At 39.8% G+C, this 22,535-nt stretch overlaps 1 protein-coding gene across 1 annotated transcript in view; it reads right to left on the minus strand.

Annotated features, from left to right (window-relative positions):
* Nucleotides 1-9,716: 9,716 nt before the first annotated feature.
* The window catches only part of smc6.1.L (structural maintenance of chromosomes 6, gene 1 L homeolog), a 70,040-nt gene continuing 57,221 nt past the window's right edge, over nucleotides 9,717-22,535 (minus strand). Inside the window, 2 exon segments of the mRNA NM_001090081.1 lie at nucleotides 9,717-11,463; nucleotides 19,825-19,922. Coding sequence (NP_001083550.1) covers nucleotides 11,352-11,463; nucleotides 19,825-19,922 — 210 coding nt within the window. The 3' untranslated portion in view covers nucleotides 9,717-11,351.

The raw sequence follows: 22,535 nt of genomic DNA on the forward strand, positions 1-22,535 counted from the left end.
ATTTACAGTAGGAGTCTTTTTTTTTATTTTTTTTTGCGTTAGGAATGATGCTAGATCACAAAAAAAACCTCTGAAATAAGAGGCTGGAGGCCTGGCAATATAGAGGAAGGCTGATACATTGTCTCAGGGACATCAAAGCAGTGGCTTTATGACGTGGGATACTGTCTTCTTGGCTGAAAAATAGCTCATTATGCATTAGAACAGCGATTAGTATGGGGGGTTCTCTTGTACCCTAGTGGTGCACTCCAGGCAAGCGGGGATACTATGCAAGAGACCAACTGTATTTTGCACCATGGCTTCATCTTTTGCTTCTACCAAGATGTTAAATCCCTGCTAATGAATAGCGGCCCCTCACTGTAGCTATGGGACAACCATATCAAGAAATCTGTTCTGCCAGGTCATACTGGACTGTTATACCAAAAATCCATTATTCAAAAAGAATCAGCTTATATACATTTTATAGGCAAAGGGAGCATAAAACAGTAATATATTTTAATTTTCAAGACAGTTACCATTTAAACAGTAAAAATGATCAATAACATGACAATGCTCTGATTGGCTACCAATTGAACTGGCTAGAGAAAGTACTATCATTCTAATTGGCTGCTACTGAAATAAGATCTGAGAAGGTTCTAATAGTTAAAGGGATACTGTCATGGGAACATTCTTTCAAAATGAATCAGTTAATAGTGCTGCTCCAGCAGAATTCTGCACTGAAATCCATTTCTCAAAAGAGCAAACAGATTTATTTTATATTCAATTTTGAAATCTGACATGGGGCTAGACATATTGTCAATTTCCCAGATGCGCCAAGTCATGTGACTTGTGCTCTGATAAACTTCAATCACTCTTTACTGCTGTACTGCAAGTTGGAGTGATATCCCCCCTCCCCTTCCCCCCCCCAGCAGCCAAACAAAAGAACAATGGGAAGGTAACCAGATAGCAGCTCCCTAACAAAAGATAACAGCTGCCTGGTAGATCTAAGAACAACACTCAATAGTGAAAACCCATGTCCCACTGAGACACATTCAGTTACATTGAGAAGGAAAAATAGCAGCCTGCCAGAAAGCATTTCTCTCCTAAAGTGCAGGCACAAGTCACATGACCAGGGGCAGCTGGGAAATTGACAATAAGTCTAGCCCCATGTCAGATTTCAAAATTGAATATAAAAAAATCTGTTTGCTCTTTTGAGCAATGGATTTCAGTGCAGAATTCTGCTGGAGCAGCACTATTAACTGATGTGTTTTGAAAATAAACATGTTTTCCGATGCCAGGATCCCTTTAATTTGGCTACAGATTGATCCAGTCCTGAAAAGGTTCCAATACTGTGGTTGGCCATGTAGAACTGGCCCTGAGAATGTTCCAATACTCCTATTGACAAATAAATACTCCAATAAGTCTCTGTTGCACTGTTTGCACATGAGAATACCCTACAAATAAATCAGGTCTCTGCACATATTCTATACAAGCTTAGCTTGTTAATATTTGATACAGAAATGATCCTTAGGCTGAGACAATACAATGGCTTATTCTTTATTTACACTTTTTTCTTTTCAGAACAAGGAGCCAGTGGTAGGTCAGTACTGATAACAACATCTCAGCCTCGTCTATTAGAGAGATCAGCTCATACCTGTCATTTATGTAACACAGAGCTCCAATATGGTACCCGGAGGCTCAGGTTCATGAACAATAGTTTGCACACCTTCCCTTTGTGTCTGCAGCTGCAGGTTATTATACCCATTATCCTCTCCACTTACATTTAACTCCCTATAATACAGGGAACAAGAAACATACCTTTACTCCTACCAATTATTCTATTCATTTTCCAGAGTGAAATTACAGTACATGCGAAAAATCCCAACAATGGGGCTTTTTTAAGTGATGTATATATATATATATATATATATATATATATATATATATATATATATATATATATATATATATATATATATATATATATATATATATATATATATATATATATATATATGTTCTGAAAGTACCTGCACTCTTACTCCAGTAGCCAATGGTGGGTGCTCTGGTCAAATGTAATGTACAGCCTTTAAAGTGGACCAACACTCAAAAGAAAAAAATATACATGGTGTCTTGATAAAGGTTCTCTGTGCAGGACCAAACATTCACTTACACCATTAAAGCTTTGCCCATAAGTAAAGTCCATGTTCTTTATGCTATTACTTTTTGTGGCAGCACCTGGGCTTATTTTGCCTTTTTCTAAGGGGGAGTGCACTGCTCTTCTCTGTGTCTGTCTCTCTCTCTATAGAGATATATATATATATATAACATTAGGCGGGGGTGCAATGAGGCTGTGACCACAAAATACATATAGACAAACACAAGAGTCCTCTGCACTCAACCCATTATCAATATATTTAAGACATTGACTGGATTGGACTGGCCAGATATGGGATGACAATATATTGCAATATATGGACAAACAATCCCTGTTTTGTTTAAAGGGTAAGGCATTTTTTAGTAGCAGTATGCACAAAATGTCGCTGTCTTAAATATATCGATAATGGGTTGAGTGCAGAGGACTTCTTGTATTTGTCTATATGTGTAGATATATATATGTGTCCTATAAAGGTCCTAATGTGGACCAAAATGTTGGACACAAATGGCACATCATTAAATCTTTTTTTACAAACACACACATTAAATATATATATATATACACACATTTATATACAGGGTTGATTCTTGTCTCCCTGAGGCGGTTTCCGTGCTGCTGCCCACCACTAAACAAACCTGACTACTGCCTGTTCAATCTCACCTTGGTTATCATATTGGCCCCTCCTTATTCAATATGAGTCACTAAAAAAAATAAAAGCTCTCAGCTCTACCATCAGATGTAGCCAAAGTGTCTGACGGCGGGCTGGGGATTTTCTTTTTCATATATATAGTTTGTATATTGGCACCAGTGCTGTCCTACGTACTGCCCCTTGGGTACCGATATATAACTATGGCCTGACAAACAGTAGATTATATATTTATCAATTAACCTGTAGAGTAGAACTGTGAGTCCCCCCCCCCACCCAAACTGTAACCTAGTAGTATATTTATACCTTTTTATTGATGAAACAGAAAAGGAGCTTTTGTGTACTCACCTTTAAATCTCTTTCTCTTCAGTCAATTGGGGGACACAGGGACAGTGTGGCATAGCTAGTACCACTGGGAGGCAGGACACAACTAGGAAAAAAACAGGCTCCTCCTCCACTGGCTATACCTCCAGCAGGCGGAGCATGTACCAAAGTCAACAGGAATAAGTAATAACTTGAATTCTAGGGATGCACCGAATCCTTCTGCCCAGCTGAACCGAATCCTAATTTGCATATGCAAATTAGGGGTGGGGAGGAAATCGCGTGACTTTTTGTCACAAAACAAGGAAGTTAAAAATATTTTCCCCTTCCCACCCCTAATTTGCATATGCAAATTAGGATCCGGTTCGGTATTCGGCTGAATCTTTCACAAAGGATTCGGGGGTTCAGCCGAATCCAAAATAGTGGATTTGGTGCATCCCTATTGAATTCTAAACAAAACTAGTACTTGCAACACACCCATCACGTCTGACGGAAGGTAAGGGCCTCAATCCAGGGGGGGAAGCCCTGCGTTCCCCAAGCAACTGACGAGAAAGAGATTTAACGGTGAGTACACAATCTCTTGTTCTTCAAGTCAACTTGGGGGACACAAGGAACAGTGGAGATGTACCAAAACTGTCCCCTAGAATCCCGGTTGGGAGAATGAGCCCTAGGTAGAAGGAACTACGGCGGCTTGAAGCACCTTTCTGCCAAAGCGAGTGTCAGAAGCTGCAAAGGTATTGAAATGGTAGAATTTGGAAAATGAGTGAACCGAGGTGCACAGCTGTTTCTCTGATGCCTGTTTTCTGTTTTGCCCAGGACATGCTCACACCCCTGATGGAGTGAGCGGTAAGTCTGGTGGAGTTTGGCTGTATGCAGTATAGTGTCTCTGAATTGCTTGTTTAATCCAATGGGAGATGGTCGACTTGGAGGCTAGATTGCTCTGATGTGGCCCTGAGGGAACATCAGTAACGAATCTGCCTTGCAGATGTCTTGAACTCTGTGTAGGTAGAATTTTAAGGCTCAAACTGGGTCCAAGGTTTGCAGGGCAGAAAGTCGGAACAGTTTTTTCTTGATTCAGGTGAAAATCTGAATCCACCTTCGACAAGAAGGACGGAACTGTGCGGAGAACCACCCTGTCGTGGTGGAAGACCAGGTAGGGCAATTTGCACGATAAAGCTGAACTGAACTGAAATGCTCCTCGCTAAGGCAATTGCCAGGAGAAAAACTGTTTTCCAGGTGAGCCATTGAGGAGACACTGAACCCAATGGTTTAAAAGGTGGCATTGAAATGTGCGTAGTACTAATGTGAGGTCCCATGGAGAGACTGGTGCCCGTATGGGGGAGCTACGTGAGCTACCCCCTGCATAAAGGTCTTGACATCAGGCAGTAGTGCCAGGCATTTCTGGAAGAGTACCAATAGCGCTGAAATGTGTGACTTGAGGGAACCTAGAGACAACCCCATAGAGATCCCTTCTTGGAGGAATTCCAGAATATTGGGTATAGATAGCAGCCTGAATTTTGCCTTGCGTTGGGTGCACCATTGTCGGTAGGTAGACCAAACACTGGCTGAGACCAGTTTGCAGGCAGCTGTAGAGAATCCCTTTTGTGTTAGAATTTGGGTCTCAAGAGCCACACCATCAATTTGAGACTGTTTGGGTTAGGGTGGTGGATTGGTGCTTGAGTTAGAAGGTCTGGGAGTGACGACAAGGTCCAGGGTTTTTCCACGGAAAAATTAAGATCTGTGAACCAAGATCTCCGTGCCCACCTCAGCACTGTATGAGGGTGGTCTGTTCTCGTTGCATCTTCTTGGTGATCCTGGGTAGGAGTGGCAGAGGTGGGAAGGCGTATGCAAGATGAGATTGCCCGATGGCTGTCAGAGCATCTTCGTATATGGCCAGGGGGTCCCTGTAGCGAGCCAGGAAGGCCTGTGAGTCCTTTCAAAAAAGCTGCAAGTTTAAAGGGGAACTATAAAAAAAATTAAAATTTTATATAAGCTTCAGCATACTGAAGTAATAAACTTTCTAAATACAATCAATTAAAAAATCTGCATTGTTTCTGAAATAATCAAGTTTATGTTCACTATTCCTCTATCAGCATCTGTTTCTCTTCATTCTCTCTTCATGCAGCAGTTGGGCATCAGCTATTCATTGACAGTTAGATCCAATATCTCATATGGGGGAGGGGGGGCATTCTTTCCTAGCAGATGTATTAGAGCTCACTCAAATAACTGACTCCAGTACAAACAAAATAACTGTCTTTTGCACAAATTCTGCATGTAGAGGGACAGGATTTCTGGTGATTTTAATAGAGTGAACTCTAATGCTTCTTCTAGGCAAAAGGAGTCCCCTATATGATATATTGTATCTAAATGTCAATCAATATTTTTGTGATAGTTCCCCTTTAAGGTAGGACAGGAGTCTTAGCAATGTGTCTGCATTGCAGCACCAGTTGCAGAGAGCGCACACGTACATGGTGTGACTTACGGTCGGATTCATTAACAGTCCACGCTACATTAGATTTTATGCTGCAGACTGAAGACTTACTGACAGATGACAAATTCATCCCACTCGTTGATGATGATTCTTTAATCGAATGATATTTACACTGGACACCTTTGGCCCTCAGTCAATTGAAACGACAAGCTGCGGCAAAGAGGGGGCTCCCTGGCTCCTGGGGGATCAAGCAGAAACAGCACAAGTCTTTATACAGAGAGTTTGTTAGAAACAGGGGCTGCTATTTTCAGGTGGAGGGGGGAACAGAATCCTCTCATACATCACATACACGTCGGCTGTAGAGCAGTGACCAGCAACAAGCCCACAAGCCAGAGGGCACGAGCCCGGGAATACATGTGCTGCGATCAATGCGGCACAATTGTGCGCATTAATCTATGTGGAATGCTGTCACATTATTGATAGCGTTGAGAACCTCGCAGATGTTTAAAGCGCTGCTGATGATAATCAAACGTTTTTGTTTCTGCTGTTAAAGGGGATGTAAACCTCAAAAATAAAACCTGGCCTAATGAAAGAAAGCTCCACTGTAAGCAACTTCTCAATACACATTCATTAAATATTGGCAAGGGTTGGAAAGTTATTTGTAGATGTAATTGCTATTGGAAGCCTCGTCTGTCTCTGCCTTTCTATTCTTTTCCCTGGTGGCTCTGGGATTCGAAACAATGTAACAAAGGGCAGCTCATTATTAGACCAGTGAAGAAGCCTGCGAGAGTCATTTCTGCTACAATGTTTCATGAGACAGAAGCAGAGTGGAAAGGGACACAAAAGGGCTGCGTTCAATAGCAATTAGATTGACAAATAACTATAAAACCAGCAGAAATGTGCAACAAACATATATTAGAAAGTTGCTTACAGTTACATTCTCTTTCATTAGGCAACATTTTATTTTTGGGTTAACATCCCCTTTAAGTATGCTGTAAAACAATGGCAATTTGAAGGGAAGAAGCAAGTGAGGGTTCCTTGTATTACTAATGGCCACCCAGTTAAAATGATGCTTCCTTGCAATCCGAGCTTTCTGCTGCTTGATAAATGTTAAAGGAAAACTATACCCCCAAACAATGTAGGTCTCTATTAAAAGATAATGAGTAAAACAGCTGATGTGTAAAACCCTGCTTCATGTAAATGAACCATTATCATCATAATATACTTTTTTAGTAGTATGTGCCATTGGGTAATCATAAATAGAAAATTGCCATTTTAAAAAACAAGGGCCGCCCCCTGGGATCGTACGATTCACTGTGCACACATACAAACCACATGTAAGGTCACATGAGCCAATTAACAGACAGAGTTCTGCCTTTTGCTTCCTCACTTCTTCCTGTTACAGTTAGTGTTGTAGTATTTCTGGTCAGGTGATCTCTGAGGCAGCACAGATAGTCACGAAATGGTGGTTCAAGGCAAGAGATGTAAAAGGGCAATATTTATGTAAATATATATTCCAGTTTGGTAAGATTCTTTAATATGTCATTCAATTTGATATAAACTATCTGTTGCTTAAGTGTTCATTTTGGGGGTATAGTTTTCCTTTAATACAGTGAAACCTCGATTTTAAGTATCCTAGTTTTAAGTTTTCCTGCATTTTATATTTTTTGTTTGTGGTCCCACCAATTTATAATGCATTTCAATGGGTGCATTTCCCTGATTTTAAGTAATGTTTTCCTCGATTTTACATCAAAATTTTGTCCAGATGTACCCAAAAACTGCTTTTTTTCCTCTATGAATGTTATTATTTTTGAAATAAAGAGGTTTAAAATACCAACCAACATTTTACCATGGTTCTACCTGTAAATGGTCAGTTGCAATGAGTCTGCCCCTTATACAGTCCTGCACCAATCACTTATTGCTTTAGAGTCTTGCACATGTCCCCCATAGTGTAACATTAATGCTGCAATGCTTCACCCTTGTTAATAAAACAGGAAATAAAGTATATATGATGATGCTCTATACTGACATGGATGCAAATTCTGAGGTCATTTCCTGTTTGTTGCCTATATAATGTGATACCTGTGATTTGTTGAGAGATTTTTTTTCTGGCTTGATGAAGGACACACGTGTTGTCCGAAACGTTGCTAAGTGATGCACTGATTTTCTAAAATATCTTTTTGCAATATACGAGTGCTGCTTCTCCTTTCTATACATATATATATTGTGGTGATGTCACCACTAGGATACCTGGGAAAGTCCAGGACGGTTCCTAGTCCAGGCCAGGCGTTTTGTGTTTTCCTGAAGCACTCCAGGTGAATAATTAAAAGGCAGCACAAGCCAGAATAGGGAGCTCCAGTTTGGGGAAGGACACAGGAAAGCTGCGATCTCACTGAGAGGATTGAAATCACCACAAGGTTTGGTACTTTGTTTCTGAATGTTCTCTGTTTTTGGAGAGACAGGTGGTAGGCCTCCTACTGGTTAATTAGGAAAACTGAACTGTGTTACTTAGAAGCCCATTAAGTGGCATCGATTTTTTTTTCAACTGTTCATTCTGTTTATTTGCTGCAAGTGATAAAATAAACTGCTGAAGAGAAACTAAACTCTCATGAGTTGTGACGTGGGATCCCGCTACCTAATCCCTTACAATATGTATGTACAGTTAGGTCCATAAACAGACAACATGCGGTCAAAGGAGCTCTCCATGCAGGTGAAACAAGCCATCCTTAAGCTGCAAAAACAGAAAAAAACTCATCCGAGAAATTGCTACAATATTAGGAGTGGCAAAATCTATACTTTGGTACATCCTGAGAAAGAAAGAAATCACTGGTGAACTCAGCAACGCAAAAAGACCTGGAAAAACATTCTTTGGACAGATGAAACCAAGATCGACCTCTACCACAGGGATCCCCAACCTTTAGAACCCGTGAGCAACATTCAGAAGTAAAAGGCGTTGGGGAGCAACACAAGCATGAAAAATGTTCCTGGGGTGCCAAATAAGGGCTGTGATTGGCCATTAAGTAGCCCATATGTGTCTTGTCAACCTACATTAAGACTCTGTTTGGCAGTACATCTGGTTGTTATGCAGCAAAATCTTGCCTCCAAGCCTGGAATTCAAAAATAAGCCCCTGCTTTGAGGCCACTGGGAGCAACAGCCAAGTGGTTGGAGAGCATGTTGCTCATGAGCTACTGGTTGGGGATCCCTGCTCTACCAGAATGTTATACAAAAAGTATGGAGAAGGCATGAAACAGCTCATGATCCAAAGCAAAGCATGATGTATAAAACATTTGGGAGGCAGTGTGATGGCTTGGGCGTGCATGGCTGCCAGTGGCACTGGGACACTAGTGTTTATCCATCATGTGACACAGGACAGAAGCACAGGAATGAATTCTGAGCTGTTCAGAGACACTGTCTGCTCAAATCCAGCTAAATGCAGTCACATTGATTGGGAGGCGTTTCATAATGACCCAAAACATACAGCCAAAGCAACCCAGGAGTTTATTAAAGCAAAGAAGTGGAATATTCTTGAATGGCCAAGTCAGTCACCTGATCTGAACCCAATTGAGCTGCATTTCACTTGTTGAAGACTAAACCAAGTGAAAGCCGCTGCAGTAAAGGCCTGGCAGAGCATTAAAAAGGAGGTGTGAAGTGTTGTCCATGAGTTCAAGACTTCAGGCTGTCACTGCCAGCAAAGGGTTTTCAACCAAATATTAAAAATGAACATTTTATTTTCAGTTTTTTTAATTTGTCCAATTACTTTTGAGCCCCTGAAATGAAGTGATTGTGTTAAGGCTTTAGTTCCTCACATTTTTATGCAATCTTTTTGTTCAACCCACTGAATTAAAGCTGAAAGTCTTCAGTTCAACTGCTTTCGAGTTGTTTCATTTAAAATTAATTGTGGTAATGTCCAGAAGCAAATTAGAAAAAAAAGTCTGTCCAAATATTTATGCAATGGGAGTGCCCCCTACAAGTCATTTGATAAATCTGCAGTTACAACGGTTTCACCCAATAAAAAGTTTATCTACTGCAACAAGTATTCTCCTGATGGGACCAACAAGTAATTTTAATTTAATACACATAGCCCAATATGTGTAAACAGAAAGGTCACTTGCATGTATAGGACTATACAAGCAACAAACATTACAAGTCTAAGAAACGTAACAGAAATACGATTTCAAACATCTTTAAACATTCAACCTTTATATTAGAATGACAAAATATTAGAAGAAAGCTAGAATATAATAAGGCTTACAAATTATGGATCAAAACAAAGAGTTGTTGGTTCGAGGTCTAGTAAGTCAGAGCAACCAATCAGCAGTTAGCAAATCCCTGGTTTATAAGAAACTCAGGAATGAATCCAAACTTCTGATTGGATGGCATGGGTTACAAGAGCTGTACAATGTTCTACACTCAAGTGTTCCAAATGGTGTGAAGAATTACATAACATTCTTTATATAACAAAGAAGTGAAATTACAAGTGAACAAACACACCCCAAAGAAACAAAGAAAGCCAGTCACTGGGGGGTTCCAATTTGTCAGACCCCCTCCACCCCACAAGTATTACTAATTACTTACCTCTAGGGATGCACCGAATCCAGGATTCAGCCATTTTTCAGCAGGATTCTGAACCCTTCTGCCCGGCCGAACCCTAATTTGCATATGCAATTTAGGGATGGGGAAGGAAATCTTATGACTTTTTGTCACAAAACAAAGTAGAAAATGTTTTCCCCTTCCCACCCTTAATTTGCATATTCAAATTAGGATTCGGTCTAATCTTTCACGAATGATTCGGGGGTTCGGCCGAATCCAAAATAGTAGATTCTGTGCATCCCTACTTACCTCTTAGCCCAGACTGACCCTATTCTTAGAAAAGAGCAACAAAATGGCACCCCATTGGTCCTTAAAATAAACATTTCACTGAATGCAACGTAAAGGCACAATGAGCCAACCTTCAAATGTGAAATCACCGAATTCCAACTTCCAGTGACAGAATAATGCACAAATATCAGTCGAATGTAAAAGGAACTAGGAAACATTTTCAAATTAAATAGAGAAAGGGCTGAGCAATAGTGTTAAATATGGGTCAACGTGAATAATTATAATTTCTTGTGTCAGACAATTAATGTGTGTGAATGAATGAAAAGCCATTCGAATTTTATTGCGGGTAGCAGGCCTGGCTCTGAAAGATATAGCACATCAGCTGGTGGAGCTTTCAGACAGAAAAAGATCTGGATAACCAGCTGCAGCTCAAATGTTTCTACTTTGGTCTTCGTCAGTCTATTTCCATTTTGCGATCATGGCCACCTGGGGGGTCTTTTTAACGGAGAGTCATATCATGTTGTTCATATTGCTGCATGAAATACGTATTATTTTATTCTTATCTGAACCATAGATTTATATTTTACACATTTTTATCTGAATTTCAGATTATTGATTCATGGACTATGTTTGTCACCTCTTCTTTGGTGCGACAATCTCCCCAACTGCCTTCCACTACCTTCCCTCCGGCTATAATGAAAAATCGCCAGCGGTATGGCACTCGAGGCACTTCGTTTTCCTGAAGTCGTCCGAAGTTGCCTGCCGGCGGGAAGGTAGGAGAAGGCAGTTCGGGGATAGTCACCCGAAGAAGAGGCGATTTGTCCCCGGGCGGCTAATCTCCCTGAATCTGCCGTACCCTTAGCCATAGATTTATGCCTGTGATAAAAAGAACCCTAATGGTTGGCATTATAATTAACCCCCTGTCTCCTCTTCTAAACAATTGGAAGGAGTGCCTCATTTTCATTCCAGTAGAGCAGGAGGTCCGGTCAGCGGGGCCGGTTTATTCCTCGTCTTCGGCCTCTTGGTTTAACGGCTGGAAAGGCAGTGTTGTTTGTCCCCTTTCAGGATCTTTCATTCGAAGAATTCTGACGAGGCTGGTCGAAGGTAAGGAGCTGCAGAGATACGAAAGGAAATATTATAATATAATACACAGGTATGGGATCAGTTATCTGGAAAACTGTTATCCACAAATCTCTGAATTATGTAAAGGCCGTCCCATATAGACTGTATTTTACCCAATTTTTTTTTAAATAATTTCCTTTTTCTCTGTAATAATAAAACAGTAGCTTGTACTTGATCCCAACTAAGATATAATTAATCCTTATTGGAAGCAAAACCAGCCTATTTTAATGTTTATTTAATGTTTACATGATTTTCTAGTAGTTAGTGGTAAAATGGAAGAGCTGGAGGAGACCGAAACTTGGCTGAATGAGTCACATGACTGTGCAGTTAATATCAGTGGCTATATTTTGTTTCAGAGGGACAGAGGCAAAAGGAAAGGAGGAGGGATATGTCTGTTTGTTAGGCAGGATTTAAAAGCTCATATAAAGGAGGAGGTAATGTTAGAAAATGAGGGGGCAGAAGTCGTATGGGTGGAGTTCTTCACTAATTGTAAAGAGTCCAGCAAATTAATTGTAGGAGAATGCAAAAGATCCTCTAACGTAAGTGAGGAGGAGGAAGCTAAGCTCCTGATGCAAATAAAGGCTACTAGTTTGGGGAAAGTAATGATATTGGGGAATTTTATTACCCAGATATTGACTGGAACCCTAATATTGGTTGGTCTTTCCAGCTGATGCAAGGTCAACCATTCTGATTAGAAGAAAGGAGGTTCCAATTAAAGATTCGGAATGGTTTGTTACAGTGAGAGCTGTGAAGATGTGGAATTGTCTCCCTGAATCAGTGGTACAGGCTGATACATTAGATAGCTTTAAGAAGGGGTTGGATGGTGTTTAGCAAGTGAGGGAATACAGGGATATGGGAGATAGCTCATAGTACAAGTTGATCCAGGGACTGGTCCCATTGCCAATTTTTCCCCTCTGAGGCAAATTGGAGAGGCTTCAGATGGGTTTTATCTTCCTCTGGATCAACTGGCAGTTAGGCAGGTCAAAAAAAAAGTATGCAGGTTCAAATAACAGAAAGATCCGTTATCTGGAAATCCAAGCATTCTGGATAACAGGTCCCATACCAGTATATAGGAAATAAGCTAATATAGGATGGGCTGAAAGCACCAACACACTTACAGCTTACATTGTATTTTCCTGTTGTGCATTAGCATATTATTTTTAATCCTCGTCTAATACAATTTAAAAACTGCTGAAAATGAAAATTTCGGACTGAAAATATATGCAGCATAAAGCAAAATGTGGCTATTGAATTTGGTTATTGATTCCATGGCCCAAGCACTAAAACAACAGATCCACAGACTGTAAGCCCTAATGAGAAGGGTGCCCTTCACCTCCTGCATTAATTCGATTTTGCATGTTTGAAGTAACCACCCTTCTATTGTACATCCCTGCTAAATATGTTGGTGCTCGAGCAACTTGGAATGACCGTCTGCTATACGGTACGAGAGGTTGGGAGTCCACTTACAATTGAATCTGTCAAAAACAAAAGATAAATCGATTTCTAAGTCATATTTCTCAGCTTTGACAGCTCTCTTATTAGCAGTGCAAATAGCCAGTAAGCAAATATGTACGCAAGGAAAAGCTTATTAAACTATCATGAAAAATTGAATATAAGCTTCATCCTACTAAAATAAGAAACTTTCTAAATACAATCAATTATAAATGTTGTACTGTTTCTGAAATAATCACGTTTATATTCACTATTCCTATCTAAGCATCTGTTTCCCTTGATTCATGCAGCAGTTGGGTGTCAGATATTCAATGACAGTTAGATCCAATATATCCTTTTGCCTAGAAGATATATTAGAGCTCACTCTATTAAAATCACCAGACATCATGTCTCTCTACATGCAGAATTTGTGCAGTTATTTTGTTAGATTTTGTTTGTAATTGGATCAGTTATTTGAGTGAGCCCTAATTCATCTGCTAGTAAAGGAGTCCCCCTATAAGATATATTGGATCAAACTTTCAATGACTATCAACTCCAGAATGAAGAGAAACAGATGCTGAGAGAGGGGTCAGAAATTATACAGAATATTTGATTGTATTTAGAAAGTTTCTTACTTCAGTACAGGTATGGGACCTGTTATCCAGAATGCTCGGGACCTGGGGTTTTCCGGATAACGGATCTTTCTGTAATTTGGATCGTCATACCTCAAGTCTACCAGAAATTCATTTAAACATTAAATAAACCCAATAGGCTGGTTTTGCTTCCAATAAGGATTCATTATATCTTAGTTGGGATCAAGTACAAACTACTGTTTTCTTATTACAGAGAAAAAGGAAATCATTTTTAAACATTTGGATTATTTGGATAAAATGGAGTCTATGGGAGACAGCCATTCCATAATTCGGAGCTTTCTGGATATCGGGTTTCCGGATAAGGGATCCTATACCTGTACGATGAAGCTTATATAAAATTTACATTTTGGCAATAGTTCCCCTTTAAGGACTTCGTTCCTTCTCCATATCCCACATCTATGGCCTGTTCATGCTCTAAACAATGTAATATAATAATGCAGTAACTTTTCTGTAGCTGCGAGAAAGTGGCTGACGTTGAGAGAGTGTAATTCACAAATGTGTTGCTGAATTAACCAAAACGATCTGCTTCTTAAGCAAAACCAAGGAGCAGAAATGTGCTGATCTTTCCCGTTGCTCTGATTTTTCAGTTATTTATAATGATTTGTGAAAGAGATTAGCTTCCCTGTAGCTTTAAATTTCGACTTCAAAGTCAACAGGGGAGACTGCGGGGTTCTCCAACTTGAAGGAGCATTGCTTAGCAGAGATGCCGGAGGGATCCGGCTCAAAAAGTCTGTGCTCCTTTTATCTAAGCTTTACTGTAGTTCTGAATAACTTGCTGAATGATGTGATCAAGAGAGGAAAAATGACCATGAAGAAGAGAAAAACAAGTTAAATTGATGTCTGCTCATATTTATGCAACTGCAGCAGGAAACAAGGTGAAGTGGAACTCGGCAAAATTGAGTTCAAACAAGATGTAGCAAACAAATATTTTTTAGGAGGTTATTAAAGGGGTAGTTCACCTTTAAATTAAAGGCACTGTCATGGAAAAAAATGTTTTTTCCAAAACACATCAGTTAATCGTGCTGCTCCAGCAGAATTCTGCACTGAAATCCATTTCTCAAAAGAGCAAACAGATTTTTTTTATATTCAATTTTGAAATCTGACACGGGGCTAGACATTTTTTCAGTTTCCCAGCTGCCCCAGTCATGTGACTTGTGCCTGCACTTTAGGATGGAATTGCTTTCTGGCAGGCTGATATTTCTCCTACTCAATGTAACTGAATCAGTCTCAGTGGGACTTGGCTTTTACTATTGAGTGTTGTTCTTAGATCTACCAGGCAGCTGTTATCTTCGGTTAGTGAGCTGCTATCCGATTACCTTCCCATTGTTCTTTTGTTAGTCTGCTGGGGGAGAAAGGGAGGGAGTGACATCACTCCAACTTGCAGTACAGCAGTAAAGAGTGATTGAAGTTTATCAGAGCACAAGTCACATGACTGGAGGCAGCTGGGAAATTGACAATATGTCAATATGACTCCCATGTCAGATTTCTAAATTGAATATAACAAAATCTGTTTGCTCTTTTGAAAAATGGATTTCAGTGCAGAATTCTGCTGGAGCAGCACTATTAACTGATGTGTTTTGAAAAAAACATGTTTTCCCATGACAGTATCCCTTTAACGTTAAGTATGCTTTAGAGAGTGATATTCTGAGACTATTTGCAATTGGTTTTCATTTTTTATCATTTGTAGTTTTTGCGTTATTTAGCTTTTTGCAAGGTCCAATAGGCAAGCAGAGTTAGTAATGCCGTTATACATGAATGGGAGAACTCTGCAACAGGAAAATAATTAACTTCACAACCCTACAAGTGGAAATGGAAGGGGTTGAGTGGTGGTCTAATCTCGGTGGTGTTGCCCTGTCAGTCTCGATTAGCTACTATAAGAATGGTATCGATTATAAATTACGCATCCCAAATTTTGCAGAGCAGTAAAATGCTCTTGTAACAAGCCACAGTGATAAGCTGCCTGACATTTCTAATTAGACACATCCCAATCAGGCTGGAGGAAATAAGCATTTCCCTAGGAGGATCTCAACAAGGTGCCCATGCCAAGACATCCATTATGATGCTGAATACTTAGCCAACAATATGGCTGCTACAGAGATTGCGCCTTATTAAAGCAGCCCAAGGCATAAGGTAAGCAAGAAAAAGGAATCTTGGCTTCCCATAACGTGTTTGGCATCTTGGGCAGCAGTCGATAATGGGCACAATTTTCTCAGTCTTTTAGCAGTGGGCAGAAGATTAAAATGCAATTTGCTAGCAGCCATTGCAGACGGCAGTACGATGAATTGGCATTATTGGGGCAGATTTATGCTTTGAGCGACAGAAATGTAAAAACAAAAAAAAGGCGCTACAAGCTGTTTCCAGCTTCTTTGATAACTCTCCTAACAGAAGAGATTTTAAAGGGATACTGTCATGGGGAAAAACATTTTTTTCAAAATGAATCAGTTAATAGTGCTGCTCCAGCAGAATTCTGCACTGAAATCCATTTCTCAAAAGAGCAAACAGATTTTTTTATATTCAATTTTGAAATCTGACATGGGGCTAGACATATTGTAAATTTCCCAGCTGCCCCAAGTCATGTGACTTGTGATAACCTTCAATCACTCTTTACTGCTGTACTGCAAGTTGGAGTGATATCACCCCCTCCCTTTCCCCCCCCCCAGCAGCTAAACAAAAGAACAATGGGAAGGTAACCAGATAACAGCTCCCTAACACAAGATAACAGCTGCCTGGTAGATCTAAGAACAACACTCAATAGTAAAAATCCATGTCCCACTGAGACACATTCAGTTACATTGAGAAGGAAAAAAACAGCAGCCTGCCGTAAAGCATTTCTCTCCTAAAGTGCAGGCACAAGACACATGACCAGGGGCAGCTGGGAAATTGACAAAATGTCTAGCCCCGTGACAGATTTCAAAATTGAATATAAAAAAATCTGTTTGAGAAATGGATTCAGTGCAGAGTTCTGCTGGAGTAGCAATATTAACTGATGTGTTTTGAGAAAAACATGTTTTTTGATGACAGGATCCCTTTAAATATATTAGAGGAACAGACAATTGCCCTTTGCCTAATGTTTCTATGCTAAAGGCAATGCTGCTAAACTCTGCCTCAACTCACTTACAATGTAATGTCAGAGTAAGCCCTAATATTTGTATTTTAGTCTGCAAGGTGGAACGGAGAGCAGCAATGCACAAGAAACTGTGAAAAAATGCATTTTGCCTAGTTTTCATTAAAGGGAAACTATTGCGCAAATTAAAATGCAATATAAGCTTCATCATACTGAAATAAGAAACGTTCTAAATACAACCAATTAAAAATTCTGCATTGTTTCTGAATATCAAGTTGATCTTCACTATCCCTCTCTCAGCTTCTGTTTCTCTTCATTCAGGAGTTGGGTGTCAGATAATCATCGACAGTTAGATCCATTATATCTTATAGGGGGCTCCTTATGCCTAGATGTATTAGATCTCACTCTATTAAAATCACCAGACATCGTGTCTCTCTACATGCAGAATTTGTGCAAAAGGCAGTTATTTTGTTAGATTTTGAGTTATTTGAGTGAGCTCTAATACATCTGCTAGGAAAGGAAGTCTCCCCCCTATAATATATATTGGATCGAACGGTCAATGAATATCGGACGCCCAACTGCTGCATGAAGAGAGAATGAAGAGAAACAGATGCTGAGAGAGGGATAGTGAACATGAACTTTATTTCAGACTCAGAGACAATGCAGAATATTTAATTGATTGTATTTAGAAAGTTTCTTATTTCAGTATGATGAAGCTTGTATTCAATTTTCATTGCCGTGATAGTTCCCCTTTAAAATAAATTAATAGATTTCATTATATCCTGCAGCAAGTTACAGAAAGGTGTAAAACCTCTTTCAGTTTACATTTGATCCAGCCTCTTGGGCGTTAATCCATCTGTATTATAAACTGCTCCTTATCTGTAAGCCCAACACCAAGAAAGCAATTAGGGAAAGTGACGGTGTAGTTATAGAGCTCATTATCTTTCTTTGAAACTAGTGTGCTTGTGGGTGCTGACAATTTGAGACATTCTATTCAAGCTGTATTCAATTAGGTGGAAATTTCAGGGGGCTTTTCAGGAAATTAATTTCACTGGTTAATGGAAGAGTTAGCGTGCATATAACATTGAAGAATGCTGCATTTTTCAGTAACTGGTCAACAAACAGTGATAAGGGCAAGAAGATTTGCTCACTAAACCCTAAAAATTAATGTGGCTAAAAATGCCATATTTTATATATTGACCTTATTGCACCTAAAGTTATATATTGACCTTATTGCACCTAAAGTTTCAGCTTGTCAATAGCAGCAATGATCCAGGACTTTAAACTTGTCACAGGGGGGGTCACCATCTTGGAAAGTGTCTGTGACACTCACATGCTCAGTGGGCTCTGATTGGCTGTTGAGAAGCTAAGCTTAGGGCTCGTCACTAATTATCCAGCAGAAAATGAGCTTCCCCTGTAATATAAGCTGATGCTACAGGTTTGCTGATTATTAAATTCTGATGCTAATTGCACTGGTTTCTGTGCTGCCATGTAGTAATTATCTGTATTAATTACTAATCAGCCTTATATTGTGACATTTCTATTCTATGTGTACTGTATATTGTGAGTGGGTCCCTAAGCTCAGTAAGTGACAGCAGCACAGAGCATGTGCAGTGAATCAGCAGAAAAGAAGATGGGGAGCTACTGGGGCATCTTTGGGACACAGATCTTTACTGCTAAACGGCTGTGGTTGCCTTGGGCTGGTACAGAAGCACAAAACATAATGTACAACATTTCTAGTCTACTTCTTTAGTTAAACTTTAGTTCCCCTTTAAAGGAGACATAAACCCTAAAACTTAATAGGGCTAGAAATACTTTATTTTATGTACTCAACTTATTGCACCAGCCTAAAAGTTTGGCATCTCTATAACTGTAATAATCCCGGCCTTCAAAAGTTGTCACAGTTTGGATTCTGTTTGGAGAGTTGAGCAACACTCACATACTCAGTATTCTCTGGGCTACTTTTGTGAAACGAATCTTTTAAAAATTATTAAGCAGAAAATGGTGTTTGTGAAATAAATTCATGCCACAGGGCTGATTATCAAATCTTGAACTAAACTGGTTTTAGATCTGCCATGTACTAATAATCTGAAGTGATCACTAATCAGCCTATCGTGACATTTTTATTCCATATAAACTAGGGATGCACCAAATTCAGGATTCGTCCAAGATTTAGCCTTTTTCAGCAGGATTCAGATTCGTTAGAATTAGGGATGCACCGAATCCACTATTTTGGATTCGGCCGAACCCTAAAATCCTTCGCGAAAGGTTTGAATAGCGAACCAAACCCTAATATGCATATGCAAATTAGGGATGGGAAGGGGAAACCATTTTTTACTTCCTTGTTTTGTGACAAAAAGTCAAGCAATTTCCCTTCCCGCCCCTAATTTGCATATGCTAATTAGGATTCGGTTCAGCCAAGCAGAAGGATTCGGCCGAATCCTGTTGAAAAAGGCCGAATCCCGAACTGAATCCTGGATTCGGTGCATCCCTAGTTAGAATCCAAGTGCCTGGCCGAATCAAATCCAAAAAAATCATGTGACTTTTCATCACACAAAGAATCAATTCAAAAATTCATTATTCTGTAAGGGTAGAACTCAATGCATGTGACGTGTCTGATGTCCTGAAGATACAGGGAGTGAAGGAGAAATCGCAGGTAAGAGCTACATTTATTCGACTGTCGGATGAAAACGATACACGCTGCATCTTCATCCGACAGTCAGATAAATGTAGTTCTTACCTGCAATTTTTCCTTCACTCCCTGTATCTTCAGGACATCCGAAACGTCACATGCGTTTCGTCGCAAACAACGTGTTGTCTCCAGCCGCACCCTCGAGTTCTACCCTTACTCTCTTCCCCCCTCGTTTGCCTAATTTACAAATGCAAATTAGGTTTTCGGATTCAACCAAATCTGTGGATTTGGTGCATCACTAATATATACAGTATATTCTGACAGGATCCTTAAGCTCAGTAAGTGACAGCAGCACAGAGCATGTGCAGTGAATCAGCAGAAAAGAAGATGGGGAGCTACTGGGGCATCTTTGGAGACACAGATCTTTACTGCTAAAGGGCTGTGGTTGCCTTGGGCTGGTAAAGAAGCACAAAACATAATGTAAAACATGTCTAGCTACTTTAGTTAAGCTTTAGATCTCCTTAAAAGCAGCCCTGATGAAATAGAATGGTTAGAGGTGCAGCTCCGTTACCTCATATTCTGTGGAGTCAGTAAAATAAACTGCCGAAACCTCTGTGAATCTGCCATGGACAGCATCATATCCATTGATATCCTTCTGTTGACCATGTCCTGCAAATACATAAGGGTTACATAGAACATTAATACCAAAGCACAGCCATTTGCACAAAGTAGGCCAATCAGTTGCTAGGTTCTGGGCAGTCACCTTGCTACCTAAAATGATCCCTTTAAATATATCAAAGAGATAGACACAAGATCCCACTCGTTCATCACGTTGGGCCACCTTTTAAATCAGTAGCACTGCACATGCTCAGTGCGCTCTGGGATGTTATTAATAGGGTTTGACGCTTAATAGGGTTTGTTTGAGGGATCAAACGGCAAATGAGGTCATAGAAGCCAATACTACAGGGCTGGTTATAAAATTCTCAGAATGCACTGGTTTCTGAGATGCCATGAATTGTGAATCTGAATTAATTACCTATCACTAGGCAATATATTTAAGCTGGCCAACTAAGTCATCCCATATCTGGTCAGTCCTACGCTTAATTTTCATCTGATTCATTAAGAATTCAATTGCTTCATTATACATTTTACAAAGGGACTAAGTTTTACCTGCAACCTACTTGCTGCTTTCAAAGACAAAACTCCCAAACTTGGTTGCCCTTTTTATTAGCCACCAGTGGGATCACCTGATTATAGTAGCAGTAGCACAAAATGTTTCAACATCTTAAATATATTGATAATGGGTTGAGCACAGAGGTCGCTTGTATTTGTCTATGTGAATTTTGTGGTCACAGCCTCATTGCACCCCCGCCTAATGGTTTTAAAATTAGCGGTGAGCACAACTTTCCCTTATATTTTATATATATAAATGTGTTTATTACAGCAAAAAAAACAAAACAAAACAAAACACTGACGATTTGGCTAGCTCCGTCAGCGTTTTTTTTTTGCTGCATTAACCTTTGTACTTTTCCATAAGTCCAGAGAGTTTTGACTTCATTTCTCTTTTGGATTTTTTGCACCCAGGCATTATTGATCCACTACACGAGTTGTGCTGGCACCACACTGTCTGGAACAGGCCAAGTGCTCCCACCCTGAAATGAACTACTAACCTAGGTGCTATCTTGTACCAGTTACATAATAGTAACTGTCCAGATCATAAAGCCAAAAAATAGCAATAAAAAAAAAAAAAGGCTTTTTAACAGAAATCTTTGATGGTGCTGTCTACTACAGTTTGTTTGGAGATTCAAAGTCAGTTGGAGTGGACACCGAAGGACGTGCACCTGATTATTTATAAGGAATGGGAGTTCCTGGTGAGTGCTGGCTTAATTGCATTTCCAGTTACATAATAGTAATTCAAAATATAAATGCACACTGGGATTTCATAAAATGTTTTAAAAAAAAAAACAACATGCCAAACATTTCGGTCCTTTATTAAGATGATATATACAGGTATGGGACTGGTTATCCAGAATGCTCGGGAAATGGGGTTTTCCAGATAAGGGATCTTTCCGTAATTTGGATCTTCATACCTTAAGACTTCAAGAAAATCATGTAAACATTAAATAAACCCAATAGGCTGGTTTTGCTTCCAATAAGGATTAATTATATCTTAGTTGGGATCAAGTACAAACTATGGTTTTATTTTTACAGAGAAAAAGAAAATCATTTAAAAAAATTCAGGATTATTTGAATAAAAAGCAATCTATAGGAGATGGCCTTTCTATAATTCAGAGCCTTCTGGATAATGGGTTTCCGGATAAAAGATCCCATACCTGTATATTATGGGGGTTATTTACTAAACTCTGAATGCAGAATAGTTAAGTAATTGGACAGACTGTTGGGGCCAGATGCATATGAGAAAACATTCCCTGTAAATAGCTATTGTCTGCTCGATTGCTGTGCTCCTATATGTGTGCATACATGATAACATTATGGCTTGATGAGATTATGACGAGGCTGGGCTCACATTGCAGAAAACCCATTGATGTGACAATTACCAATTAGTAGCAGTGACAATTGAGAGAAAGGTTGTAGGGTGGGGTGATTAATTTTCATTATTTCATTGTGGAAAGGGCAACTAATCTATCAGACGGATCAAACCACACACCCTGGATGGAGAAGAATGTGGAGGTTGGTATGGCAGTTGGGGGTCAGGCAGGATCAGGCACAAAATAAGTTTAAATCTACCCTTTCTAGTGGGGGATACTTAGAGCCAGGGCCGCTATTAGGGGGCACATGGGGTACAAGTATACTGGGCCTGAAGTGGGGCCCCGGCAGTGCTGAACTTTTAGAAAAAACCATGCTCCCCTTGACAGCACCAAAGCCATGCCACTTGCTTCCAAAGTCCCGAACAGCCAAATTGAAGAAGTGTCGAAAAGTCCTGAAGTGGCGAAAAGACCCGAAGTCACGATAACAGCCACAATTGAAGTTCTGAAGCGACCAAAAGACCCGAAGTCCAGTAAGGAGGCGAAGTTGAAGTCCTGAATCCACGAGTTGAATTCCTCTGAACAACAATGTGTGTTTTTTTTATATTATATTGTATTTTTTTAATACTCTATAGGCCCCTGCCACCAAAGTTTTTTTGAAAAATATTCTTTGAGGGTCAAGGGGGGCCCTGGCACCAATGTTTAAAAAAAAAAAAACAACAACTTATGGGGGGGGGGCCCCCTGGTGCCAATGTTTTTTTAAACTTATAGGGGGGCCCTGGTCCCCAATAGCTTT

Source organism: Xenopus laevis, chromosome 5L, assembly GCF_017654675.1.
Source record: "Xenopus laevis strain J_2021 chromosome 5L, Xenopus_laevis_v10.1, whole genome shotgun sequence".
Taxonomy (NCBI): Eukaryota; Metazoa; Chordata; class Amphibia; order Anura; family Pipidae; genus Xenopus; species Xenopus laevis.